The sequence below is a fragment of the Lutra lutra genome, chromosome 4, assembly GCF_902655055.1.
Source record: "Lutra lutra chromosome 4, mLutLut1.2, whole genome shotgun sequence".
NCBI classification, from domain to species: Eukaryota; Metazoa; Chordata; class Mammalia; order Carnivora; family Mustelidae; genus Lutra; species Lutra lutra.
The window spans coordinates 89731344-89744855 of NC_062281.1; the positions used below are offsets into that span (position 1 = coordinate 89731344).

General features: G+C 46.3%; 2 protein-coding genes across 2 annotated transcripts; one reads left to right on the forward strand and one right to left on the reverse strand.

Moving 5' to 3' along the window:
- On the reverse strand, positions 1-3429 carry OAZ3 (ornithine decarboxylase antizyme 3). Its single transcript, XM_047727048.1, is given in 7 exon segments — positions 1-244; positions 993-1078; positions 1591-1766; positions 2500-2574; positions 2576-2636; positions 2924-3076; positions 3359-3429. Coding segments are annotated over 7 exon segments (750 nt in total). The 5' UTR covers positions 3415-3429; the 3' UTR covers positions 1-101.
- A 2861-nt stretch (positions 3430-6290) lies between these two features.
- On the forward strand, positions 6291-10339 carry MRPL9 (mitochondrial ribosomal protein L9). The gene is made up of 7 exons (XM_047727049.1): positions 6291-6451; positions 6615-6771; positions 7217-7341; positions 7557-7607; positions 8999-9100; positions 9609-9692; positions 9807-10339. Exons 1-7 carry the CDS (start codon positions 6335-6337, stop codon positions 9939-9941), a joined length of 771 nt encoding a protein of 256 aa, XP_047583005.1. The 5' UTR covers positions 6291-6334; the 3' UTR covers positions 9942-10339.
- The last annotated feature ends 3173 nt before the right edge of the window (positions 10340-13512 follow it).

Here is a 13512-nt window from a genome sequence, read left to right on the forward strand (position 1 = left end):
TTGAGGATTGCACTACCCTTTATTCCTAAGATGGAAGGTATCCTGAATCACATCCTGGTTCCCATTTATCAGGTTCCCATTATCCGAAGGAATAAGTATGTTCAGGGAGGTTCACTGGAGAGGTGGCCAAGGTCCCTTTCAAGGGGATACACCATAAAGATGACATTGTCCCAGGGAGGGAGGGCAGGGTGATCTGGCCTGACCAACTCAAACCCCATGTAGCTGAAGGCCCGTAGCAGGGCACCTGTGAAAAGAGAAAAACAATTAGAAAACACTTCAAGGCTCCATACAGCTATTCCCCCAGATTTGGCTTCTTTCACCGGGGAGTGGCTGGGGGAAAGCCATGTAGTGTTGGCATTAGGGTGACGTGTTGTGGACTAGCTGATTTAGACTCCAAACGTGGCTCTAACATTTACTTAGCTTTGTAACATACAAGTTAACCTTTCTAAACTTCAGTTTTCTCATTTGTAAGATGGGGATCATAGAACCTTCCTCACAATTTAAATGAGCTGAGGTTTATGAAGCCCAACGCAATGATAGGGTAATAAGCTCTTGACCATCTTCCAACAGTATGAGGGAAGAAGTGGTTTCTGCAACATGTGCTCTAAGCATCTGGTTAAAAATATTCCTATCCCCCTGGCCCTATGCTCAACCCCTTCGCACTGTAGGTGCTTAATATGTTTGAGGTTCTTTCTGTCCTACCAGCCTACATGCCTTGAATGGTTCTGTGTTAATTTCATTAGTGCTTCTTCAGTCTGGCTTCTGACATCTACCTACAGGGCCTTCCTCATAATCCCAGTGTAATTTGAAGGCACAGAGTGCTGGGTGCCTTCATTTCCTTGTGTGTGGGGGTAGGAGGAGGGGTGGTTAAATCGTTGAAATGCCTATGGCACATTCTCTTCTAAAGAGTAGGGGAAGAGGGTCTCCTACAAAGGGAAAGTTGCTGTCAGCTGCTTCAGCACCATGGGTCAGGAAGGACAGCCAATACCCACCTTTGTCATTCCGGTTGTTTTGGAAGTTTACAAACACAGAGTCCACATTGGTCTTCTCCTCTACATACTCCAGTGTTGCAGTCAAACTAGGGGCCAGAGAGAAGAATTACAGTCAATGTTTAGTGAACTAAAAATCCAGACCCCTACTTGGAGTAGAAGAAACCTTACAACTCCCTTTTTCCTGACCTAAGCCAGGAATTAAAAGTTGATGAACTTGCATTGATAGATTTTTCTCTGAAGGCCAGGGATTGCACACAATAGGACTGACATCCAAAGGGGCTGGGGAGAAGGAACTGCTCTATAAACACAAACAGCTGGAAGGCACGTCCTATCACTCAACTATTTATGGATCCTCACTTCTGTGTTTCTGAATCTGAGCCCAGCAGCCTCCTGTGGGCTGTGATTCCTTGAAGCCCAGATTCTGGCTCAGCTCACAGGCTTGTTTGCCTGCCAGTTCAGTGGTGCGAGAGTATCTAGCTTCTGAATCAACCCTCACCGGTTAGCATCCCCACTCCCTGATTATGACATAAAAGAAGGAAACCCTCTGCCCCTTCCCCTCTCACTCCTCTTTCCTGCTTTCCCATCTGGGGTCAGTCACCTTTCCCGATTGCCTTGATCCAAGGCCTGATACGGGATATCCAGGAAGAGTCGATGGTCACAAAGAAGGCCGTGCCAATGGGCAGAGGTCTGGGGGGTGAGGCGGAAATGGAAGTCTAACTGCACTGGGTCCTGATGGAGCAGGGGGTCAGTAGCCAGCACCGTCAGGTTCCCAGCCTGGAAGAGGAATAAAAGAGTAATAGTTTTCTGTTCTCATCTCGACCTCAGATCAGATCGCAGGCCGATTTGGCTGTGTCTGAGAGAGCTAATTATGTGCTGACAAGGGAGCCTGGGAGAATTGGAGCTCTGTCCCTTAGTCCTAGGACCTAATTCTCTACCGTGGAGTTTTCCTTGATATCAAACAATCTAGAAAGGAGTCAATGCAGTTGCAGGTTTACTGCCTGCTGACCTCACCTGAGAGGCACACCAGCCCTTTGGAAACTTACATCAGAGGTCTTACTCCTCAAACGACACTCTGTCATTTGTTTACTGTCTCACTGGTAATGCTTTACCACTTTTTTCCATGATAGGTGTTTTCTCTGAATTCTATTTCTCATTTAAAATACAGAGGTCACCCACAGGCATGTTACTGCAGTAGGGTACAGGGGCAAGTTGAGGCGTTCTGGTTTCTAGACCCTGCTTAGCATCTAAACAACTTTATTTCCCTGAAGTCTTACTACTTTCTGCTCTGTTCCCACCTCCTCTTTTCCCATTCTGCTTTTCACCACCAGCTCTATGATCTTGACTTAATATCTCTGGGCCAGAACCCTTGTTTCTAAAGCAACTAGCTGTTGTACATGAGCTCCAAGATCTACAGACTCTTTTCTAACTAGCTAATGCCCCTTCTTCACAAAGTATCACAGCAAGCTAGGGACTTCCCTGGCACGGCGCCAGCACAGAGGCCACTTACCGAGTATAATTCTTTAAGCTGGTTGTGATCACCCTGTTTGGTGCTTTTGACCACCTGGAGGCCTGCTAGGGACTCAGGAGCACTGAAGGCAGGAACGGGGCCGGAGTGTCAAGTCCTCCCGTTCCTTATAAGTGATGCTGGTTGGGAAAAGGAGCCCAAATTAGTTCCCTCTGTGTCTGAGAAGGGGAGAGGCTCCTAACTTCCAGGTACATAAGACTGGGCTCTGGCACTACCTTCTGTATCTTCTGTTGCCCAGCCTGTTTCCATTCTCCCAGGCCAGCCAGATGGAAAAATTTTAAAGTTCCATGCCAGCATTCCACCCTCTTTTGCTATTATCACTTACCACTTGGGAATTTCCTTCAAATTCTTTTATTTTTCCTGACACTTTATATGAACAACTACAAGTAGAGATGAAAACAAGTACCTTTTATAACAACAAGGCAGCATCTTCTCCCGGAGGGTGATCCGGTATTTGTAACAGTAAAGGTAAAAGGCGTATGGTGACCAGATCGGGTAGAGGTAGTTCCGTGTTTTTCCCCTCTTGATATAAGAAAGGGAGAAGGCAGAGGGTTGCAACCTGTAACAAGGCAGTTTCTCAGTTCAGTGCCTCCTTGCGGCAAAGTGAGGTTCAGAGAGGGTGGCAGAGGTTCACACAACCTGGTGTCATTGTGACCCGGTAGGTACTATGACATGGGCAAGGGGTCAGCCCTTATGTCACTTCAGGACTCCACTCTGCTGACCCCCTACCCCACCCCACCAACCCCCTTAACTATGGCTCCTATTCATCTAGTAAGTAGTTCATAGCAGTTCCAGTTATTAGAATACTTAAGTTTCTCTACTGATTGGTAAACAGGCTCACCTGAGCACCTGTCCAGTGCACCCAACCTGGCTCCTTATTCTGGCATATGCACGCATGCGTGTGCATACTCTCCTGTAACACACACACATACACATCGCACTTAAGCCACTAACTGGTTGGTGTCTTTAACACTGAAGGCTTCGGAGGCCCTAACGCAATGTCTGACCTAATACATTGGTTCCCAGTTCCTATCAATTCAATGTATTTATTATATCCCTACCTTTAATAATCCAGGGGTACTACACATGGTTGAATTATCTCATTGCCTTGTAGGGTAGAAATTGCAAACAGCCTCCAGGAGCCAGGACAGCTAATGGAATTAGCTGCTGGGTGGGGCTGTAGCAAAGTGGAAAGCTCAACTCAGCTCTGTCCAGTTGTAGAAATGCAGACTCAGTGGTCCCAGATCTATGATTTTTCTTTTTTCTTTTTTTTTTTTTTTACTCTGTGTGTGTGTGTGTAAAAGATTTTATTTGACAGAGAGAGACAGTGAGAGAGGGAATACAAATGAAGGAACGGGAGAGGGAGAAGCAGGTCCCCTGCCGAGCAGGAAGCCCAGTGCATGCTCAATGTGGGGCTGGATCCCAGGACCCCGGGACCATGACCAGAACTGAAAGCAGACCCTTAACAACTGAGCCACCCAGGTGCCCCCGTATGATTTTTCAACATAAAATGGAAAGATTTTTGTGCTAAATTCCTCCAAATTTTAACTAGGGGCTATAACTCAAAAAAGAATAACCGTTAATGAAAAAAAAGGCAACACTGTGAACAAAATTTGATTCTGGGGCCACCACTTTGAAACCTCTGCATATTCATTCACTCACCCATTCAACAAATATTGATTGAGGGCCTACTGAAAGCCAGGCAATATTCTAGGCACTTGGGATACACCAGTAAACAAAACAAAGATCCCTGCTTAATGGAACTTCGCTTCTAACAGTGAGAAGACAGGGGCGCCTGGGTGGCTCAGTTAAGTGCTCTGACTCTTGATTTCGTGGGGCTCCCCCAATCAGCAGGAAGTCTGTCTCCCTCTCCCTTTCTCCCTGTTGCACTCTCTCTCTCTCTAATAAATCTGAAACAGTGAGAAGACAAACTATAAACATAAAATTTAGTATGTTAGATGAAAAGTGCTATGGAGAAAAGAGGATAAAGGAAAATTATGAGTGTGAAGGGGGTAGGCAGCCTGGAGAAATAAGTAGGGTGATCCACATGGGCCTCAATGAAAAGGTAACATTTAATCAAAGACTTAAAGGTGGGGGAGTTAGCCAAGCCAACATCTGGGGGTGAGAGCATTCCATGCCTAAGCTACAGCTAGTGCAAACGCCCTCAGGAGAAAGTGCCTGAGTGTTTTCAAGAAACTGGGAGGCCATGGTGTAAGCTGTGAGGAAAGGAGGAGATGAAGTCAAACAGCTAACAGGGCAGATTAGGGAGGCTCTGTAGACAACTGTATGGCCCTTTCCTTTTATTCTGAGTATAGGCGGAAGTCACTGCAAAGTTTTGAGTACCGGGATGACATGATCTGATATGTTTGGTTTTTTTTTTAAAGATCCTGACTGTTGTGTTGTAAATAAATTGCAGAGCACTAAGGCAAATTTGCCAACAAACTACTGCAGTGATCCAGAAGAAAGACTGTGTCTTACTCCAGGCTGAAGCATTAGAGGTGGTGGGAAGTGGTTGGAGTCTGGAAACAGTTTAAAGATAGAACCCCCAGAATTTCTGGGAGTCTGAGAAAAATAAGTTGAGTCCAAGAACTGAAAGAACAGTTTCCATCAACTGAGATGGGGAAGGCTGCAGGTGAGGCAGTTTGAGGCAGGGTAGAGATGGGTTTGATTTGAAGCACGTTAACTTTGAATTGTTCATTAGATAAATAAGGAGAAGACAAATAAGCAGTGGGCTATTCAAGTCTGAGTTTAGGAGAAGTCTAGGAGAGAGAAAGAACTTTGGAAATCACAAAGATTGAATGAGATCAAAGCAGGGGTGTATATTGAAAAGAGTCAAGATCCAAAGACTGTCCTAGGGGCACTCCAAGTAAAGTTCGGAGAAAAGGAGAAATCAGCAAAGCAAACTGTGAAGAAAATTGGTGAAGTTGGAAGACAACAGAAACAAAACTGGTGTCCCAGAAGCTAAGTGAGGCAAGTGTAATTAGGAGAAATGAGGACGTTTAAGGGTCAAATAACAGGATGCATAGAACACCTTCACGCAATCTCCGATGACAAACAGACCCTATTCACTCCATGTATGTGGTCTTCTCTCCGGTAGGAAGATCCTCCACAGAACAGTCTGGACCCTGCTGCTAAGGGAGCAGAAGGCAAGCTGGGGACAAAGCACAAGCTGGGGTGGGGGTTGTGGGTTGTCAGCTTGTGCTTTGTCCTTTGTGCCTTCTGCTCCCTCACCACTGCCATGCTTTCCTTTTTCTGTGGCTTATCTCCCTTGCAATTTAGAATTCTTTAAATACTAGCTGGAGTACCACAGTTGTAAAGATTAAGGGTAGGCCTCCTCCTGGCTGGCCATAGTTTTCCAGAGGATCCCATCTCTCCCCCATTTTAGGAAGATCTCAAGTAAGGAAAAGTGAGTGCAGCAACCCTCTTCCCTTGGCATCCGGTTATCACAGAATGCCACAGCCGCAAGTGACCTCAGAGCCACAAGAAATAAACCAAAGCCCCCATTTTAAAGATAAAGGAAGTCAAGAGGGAGACGGTGTCTTTCTCCGGTTCATGCCATGATCTGTCAGGGCGTCCCTGCTCGGAGAAGAAACAGGGAGGAGGGAGTGAGGAAAACGCCGAATCACGGATCATTGCCTTAGCTCCCCCAGCTCCCGACAGCCAGGAGGCTGCTAGGCCACCCTCGGACCGGGGCCGGGTCTGCCCCTAGGCTTCGCCAGCCGGAGAGGCGGAAGCTCAGGCACGACGCGGGCAGCCGCTAGGGCCTTTCCTGCGCCGACGCTGGGGGCCTCTTCAACTCTCCCTCGGCGCTGGGAACATGGCGGCGGCCGCGGGGAGAGCGTTGCTTCGAGGAACAGTGCGGGGGCTGCTACCCCCGCGACTCGCAGGGGGCACTCCCGGCCCGGAGCGCGACTTCAGTCTCTCTCACAATCGGGTGAGGGCCACCTCTGAGCTCAGGGGGTCCTCGCCTCTGGTGGGGCTCTTTACGCCCAAATACCGTTCTGGGGGGCCGCGGCTTGGCAGGGGCTGTTCCGGCGGCTGAGGGCGGCAGGGGGTTCTCCGGGGAGACTCTCTCACCCTCCGTCCCCGGCTGCCAGGGCACGGTCATCGTGGAGCGCTGGTGGAAGGTGCCGCTGGCCGGAGAGGGCCGGAAGCCGTGCCTACGCCGGCGACACCGGGTTTATAAGCTGGTAGAGGACACGAAACACGGGCCCAAAGGCAGCCTGGAGCTCATCCTCACGCAGTCCGTGGAAGGTGAGGCCCGGCAAAGATACTTCCTATCTTAGGCTGGCTCTGTTTGGCATCAGCTTTTCCCTGCCGTCCTCCCTTAGCTGTTTTCGTCTTTACTCTACTTTGTAGAAATGAGCTGCTGTATATTTGAGAAGAAGCCATAACAAGTACTATGATTGTGCCCTTGCGTTCCTGCATAGAGAAATGCACATGAAACAGTGCAAGGAGGGAAAAGGAGGCCTAACAGCATGTGCTACAATTACTGAGATCCTGTGATGGGACAGCTCTCACTTTGTACAGGGAATATTAAATTTCTAAATCAGGCCCAGAGAAACTAATTAGAAGTTTCTAAGTGTTCTTAGTTAATATTAACATTTTTTCTAGAATAAGCACTATGAGGGAATGATAGCTGCTTCTTTCTTTGATTCTCTGCTCCTGTTTCTGATCCAGTATCTGTTCTCATTGGTAGGACTTGGAGTCCGGGGTGACCTGGTCTCAGTGAAGAAATCTTTGGGCCGGAATCAACTACTGCCTCAAGGTCTGGCTGTATATGCCTCCCCTGAAAACAAGAAACTGTTTGAGGAGGAGAAATTGGTGAGCGCGCAAGGAAGGCAGAGGGGCTTGGAGGAATAAAAATCATAAGATTTCTTCTTGCAACTTTCTTTCCTTTGCTATCTAACTTAAAAATGAAATAGAGATTAGAAGTACAGGAATCCAGAAACTCAGCCTGTATCCAGCATAGTAAGTTCAATATTTATCATGGACTCATATTTCTTTTCTTTTTTCTCATCTTTAACTTTCTTTTCTAGCTGAGACAAGAAGGAAAATTAGAGAAGATCCAGACCAGGGCAGGTGAGATGGTGAGTAAAAACATAGAAAGTTGTTACTTGTCACCTAAGGAGTCACCATTTTCTTCCTGAGAGGCTCCTTGATTTCCTTGAAATCTCCTGATTGCAGAGACAAGTGTAGGAAAAAAGGGAAATGTTTGGCTGCCATAACTGGTATTGACACCTCCTGGGAGATCCTCACTTGTTGGGTGATCTGCCCTTATTGAGGAGGGCCCCAGCCCGATTACAAGGGGACCCATGGAAAAATGGGAGATGAGGATTCTGCCTCCAAGGATATTTACAGACAAGTCACAGAGAACATAGGCACATGAGAAGGTGATCAGTAGATTAGATTAGATCAAGGCAGTAGATTAGAAGAATGACATGGATCAAAAAGGGTTAGGGTAACTGGAGAGGTCTTTTCTTCAGATGGGATTGAATTGGGCCTGGTGGGATTAGTAGGCTTTGGATAGAACAGGACAGTGGGAAAGGTATTAAGGGAAAAAAAGTATAGGTGGTTCAGGCATTTTTTAACATGGAAAGTAGAACCAGTCTAGCAAAACCAGAGGACTTACATAGGGTAATATTACAAAACATATGGCTGGAAAGGAGGTTGGGGTGAGATTTGTAAAACATTTTGAATCCTCAGCTAATGAATTTATACTTCATTCTGTAAGCAGGGAGAAATTGTTAATGGGGTAAGGGTAGGACTGAAGGGCCAGAAGTATTGGGTTAATATGGTCTATGAAAGTCATTCTATCCTGGGGCGCCTGGGTGGTTCGGTTGGTTAAGCATCCGACTTGATTTCCTCTTAGGTCATGATTTCAGGGTTGTTAAATCAAACCTCATGTCGGGCTTTTTGCTCTACGTCATACCTGCTTAATATTCTCTCCCTATACCCCTCCTCACTCATGCATGCTCTCTCTCTCTCTCTCTCAAAAAGAAAAGAAAAAGTCAGTCTCTTCTGAGATACACCACTGGTCCCCATTGATAGGTCTAACTTTGACATGGCTTGTTTCTCCTTGCTTAGGAACAACCAGGTATAGGTGGCCTTCTCCTCCAAAGTTTCACTAAAACATCTTCCTACAAAATCAGCCTTGAGACAATGGCTCAGTCAATTGGGTGTCTGCCTTCAGCTCAGGTTGTGGTCTTGGGGTCCTGGGATTGAGCCCCACGTTGGGTTCCCTGATGGGCAGGGAGCCTGCTTCTCCCTCTCTCTCTGCCTGCCATTCCCCCTGCTTGTGCTGTCAAATAAATAGATTTTAAAAAAAGAAGAAGAATATTCCTCCCAGTCACCTTCCCTGTATGCGTGTGAGGCAGAAATTGTGCCCTTTTCCTGAACTCAGACCTTATGCTTCTTGCTAACGTGTTTCTTCTCCTTTGATTGCAACTCTAACCTATCTCTTGTTTATAATTCCTATCAGACTGTGAAATTTCTGAGAAGCTGTCATCTGGAGGTGGGGATGAAGAATAACGTCAAATGGGAACTAAACCCTGAAATAGTTGCCCGCCATTTCTTCAAAAATGTGAGTGTTCCCAAATACCGCTCTACCTCTAAGGGTAGAAGCTTCCCCGGGAATGAGGCCAACAATTGATCTGTTAGGAAAGGGTGTGATCGTACAGCTGGAGTTAGGGAAAGTGTTGTTGGTTGGTTGCAGGGATTGTGGGAGGGAAATGGCTAAGGACTAAGTGTGGCCAGAATTTGAAGGCAGATAGGAAGAGATGGTGGTATCATTTATTTCCTCTCTAGATAGGGAAAACCTAGGAGATGTGACTCACTGGAGAGTTTGTACTTTTGTGAAGTGATTTTCAGTCTCCAGACCTGTTTTTCCTTGGTGAATTCTCCTCCTTTTCTGAGAAATTGGGACTGAGTTTCTCTGCTCTTATCTCTGGAGGTCTGTGCCCTCCCAAGGAATCAACCAGGGTAAATTCAGTTTTTTTCATTCCTTTACAGGAAACTCCAGAACCTCCTTTGAGGTTGCCTACAGTTGCATCAATGTAAACAGATCTCTTTTTGGTTGTGACTTTTTGCAGCTTGGTGTTGTGGTCGCCCCACATGCATTAAAGTTACCAGAAGAGCCCATTACACAGTGGGGGGAGTACTGGTGTGAGGTGACGGTGAGTGTGTCACATATGGTCTCCTCTTTCTGGCGGGTGAAAAGGTGGGATTGGATGGTAGTAGCTCTTATCTGCCCAACTGACCTCTGAGGATTCCTGTTGTTTTGTGTACAGGTAAACGGACTTGACAGTGTGAGGATACCTATGTCTGTGGTGAACTTTGAGAGGCCTAAGACCAAAAGATACAAGTACTGGTTAGCCCGGCAGGCTGCCAAGGAAATGGCCCCCACCAGCTCCCAGACGATCTAACCCTTCTGTCCCTCAGAAGCAGAAGAGCAGAATCAGAGGAGCAGGGAGCAACAATGGGCCAGCACCCTGATACCACTCCCAGCTCTGACCAAATAATGGAATTTAGAGAGCATGTGGGGACATGGGCCTAAACTGCACGTACACATTGAATCCACCGTATCTCCTACCTCTGTGCTTGCCTGTTACTACATCCGGCCTTACCAGGCAGTCCTGCTCGCGGGCTACCAGGCTGTAGATTTTATGAGCCAAATATTAACAGATGGAAACAGTCTAGATCCTGTTTGGGCTGGAATTTGTTGGAACAAGTGGAAGAGCTAGCCACGGTCTCCAGGACTGGTCCCACATACAAACTGAGCATTTGTATCTCAAGAGGAAATAAAGAGGTTTTGCTCTTTTTATTTTTTGGTGTTTTTACAACAGTGATACAATATGCACAACAGTTACTTTTATGCAGTTAGGATTGAACACCACTGCACCTTTATGTTTACATTTCTGTCCGCTACAAATGGGGCTGTGTATGGTCTTTACGTGTTTGTGTGCATGTTTTGATAAATTTTAACTTCCTAATTTTCCATTTTTTCTTGATTGTAGCATACTTGACACACCATGTTATGTTAGTCTTAGGTGTATGGCATAACGATTGGATAATTCTGTATGTTCTCCTGTGCCTACCGAAGTCTGGTTGCCATTTGTCACCATGCAGTGCTATTACAATACCACTGACTATAAGCTTGTGTTCTTTTTAGATGTTGTTTACCAGGCTTGAGTAGACTGGGGATAGGACCACCAAGTAGGTTGTCCTCTGGAGCTACTGGGGTTTAGAGCTAAAAAGGAAGGAAGAAGTGTTAGGGTCCGTAATCAAAGGAGCGAGACTGATAGAAAGCAAAGGTCAAACAAAGCTTTATTTCGCGTCAAGCATCGAGAATCAAACTGACCCGTCAGGGCTGTCTCTTGCAAAGAGGCGACCCCTCCCAGCCTCACAGACTTTTTTTTTAAAGATTTTATTTATTTATTTGACAGAGATCACAGGCAGAGAGGCAGGTAGAGAGGAGGAAGCAGGCTCCCCGCTGAGCAGAGAGCCCAACGCGGGGCTCGATCCCAGGACCCCGAGATCATGACCCGAGCCAAAAGCAGAGGCTTAACCCGCTGAGCCACCCAGGCACCCCCAGACTTACTTTTATAGAGGTAGTTTAGCCGGGCTATACACAGGTGGCCAGTGAGATTGCAATACACAGAGAAAACTGTGCGGTCATGCTAGGTCTGCCACACACACAAAAAAACTGCTAGGTTACACATGGGTGGCCAATTGAATTTTAATTTACCCTAGTAGATAGATGTGCACCCCACTGATTGGATGTCTTTACCTGGCCTGACCTGCCCTTGTATCTAGGCTTTGCAAGTAAGTTCCTCTGGGAGGGGCAGGGTCAATCTAAGTTTACTGCATAAACAACAAAATGGCTCCCTCTGATTAAGTAGGCCCTTACATTTGAAGAGGATGCATTTTGTAGGCTACATCCCATGGGTGCTATGGGCAAAGGACTTAAGCAAATAGGCTTCGGTTTTAAGAGTTATTTTTGTTAGGTATATTGATAAAGTCAAGAATATGAATAAGCACAATGGATTCTACTTTTTTTTTTCTTTTTAAAGCTTTTATTTATTTGACAGAGATCACAAGTAGGCAGAGAGGGGGAAGCAGGCTCCCCACCAAGCAGAGTGCCCGACGTGGGGCTCGATCCCAGGACCCTGAGATCATGACCCAAGCTGAAGGCAGAGGCTTAATCCACTTGAGCCACACAGGTGCCCTGGATTCTGCTTTTCTAAAGGGATCCAAATAAGGCCTACGGATAATTGCTGGGAGAAAATGAAGCTGAGATGAAAGAAATTTAAGGAGAACTTTTGTTTCTATAACCAGCCCCTGAAATTATGAAAAAAATGGTATCTTGGTTTCTAGACCAGGGTTACGATATAGGGCTAGTCATTGGGTAATTATGGAATAGGGATCTTGATGGGAGATAAGGGAGGTAGATAGTTCTGCATAAATTCAAGGTCCATGAGTGGAAAAAAGACCCAACAGTTGACAAATGAATTATGCTAGTCACTCAAATATACTGCGAGGTCACACAATTTAGGAAGGGTAAAGAAGAAACCATTGACTCTGCTATCCTTACTAGAAGCACAGAGACTTGTTTCTATCTTAGTGTTCGAGCTCATCTACCACTCTGAGTCAGGTAAGTAACTTTCATTCACATGAGGCTATCCCAACTAATAGAGGTCTGTCATCAGTTGCACTGATAACTGTAGCCAGCCTCACACTGGCCAGACTCCATAACTCAAGTGTGCCCCTGGTGTTGTTGGAAATTTGCCATTTCAGTGATCTCCATCCCTATGGTAAAGATGAAAAGCTCATTTAACAACATCTTTTCCATACCACCACCATCAGCAACGTGAAGCTCTCTGAAATTGCCTGAGCAACAAGCACAACATTCCACACAGCTAATCCGGAAGTGTTTCTATTTTAATTTGCTATAATGTGAGTTCCTGGTGAAACAGACTGAATTGGAAATTTGTTTGCAGGAAGTGTATGGTGGGGGAGTCAAGGAAGCGGGACTGGGTAGAGGGGGAGGGGTTGCTGAGTGGTCTCAACAAAGACCTTGGTCAGTCTCTCACACTCAAGCTAGGATCACTGTGCAGAAATGTGTAACCTATTGAGGCAAGTGGCCAGACATGTACCCCCACATGGACCCGGAAAGGGCCATGTGCTCAGGTGAGATAACTGACTACAGGTGAAGGTAGTTCCCAGGAGGAACACCGATAAGAGCTTTCAGCATTCTCAGCAGCTTCAGTCCTGGAGCAGGAATTTGGGGCCCACTGTAAGTCTCCACTACAGTCCACCTTTTGTGCCTTTCAGATCCATTTACTTCATAAGTTCTGAAATGATCTCTTTGGGATTCTGATGGGCCCCTTTTCCTGGGAAAACACAGAGGAAGGTCTGGGACAGCTCATAGTCCCTGCTGCTACAGCTTGTTCTATCTGCAGGGGTATTTATCCTCTCCCCACTCTACTCCCCATTTAGATTCCTAGCTACACCCCCTCAACTTGTACTTCTAGTCCAAAGAGTTTACCTGATAAAGTACCTGGTCATTGTGCCCTTTACAGGGCTACACCTGTCCGTGTATGATCAAAATTGATAGCAGTATCAGAACATTATTCCCAGAATACTGTGAAATATGCTATCTGTAGACCCCAAAGAGGTTTACCAGACAGTGTGTTCCCTTCCTAGTAGTGAGATGGGAGATGTAAAATTTCTCCTTTACTTTGGAGGGAATGTCCTGGCATGGTCCAGACCACTGGACCTCTAAAAACATCATTGAATGAATATTCACAGGTTTATGTACCTCCAGTCTCTAATGTACTTGCATTTCTTGCTCGTCCTGTACAATGACCATGATGACATCAGTGTGATAAGGTGATACTTTGTGGAATGCCCAGATGGTCTGGTCACAGGATGACGGGGTGGGAGGGTTTACATGGTCCAGGTGCAAGACTAAATCTATATTACTGCTTGTCCCAC

Bases quoted from the DNA above. Each gene is read 5' to 3' on its own strand.
- MRPL9 (XM_047727049.1), top strand. From the start codon at position 6,335: ATGGCGGCGGCCGCGGGGAGAGCGTTGCTTCGAGGAACAGTGCGGGGG. The intron at 6,772-7,216 runs GTGAGGCCCGGC...TCTCATTGGTAG, and splicing joins CCTCACGCAGTCCGTGGAAG to GACTTGGAGTCCGGGGTGAC. The intron at 9,693-9,806 runs GTGAGTGTGTCA...TTTTGTGTACAG, and splicing joins AGTACTGGTGTGAGGTGACG to GTAAACGGACTTGACAGTGT.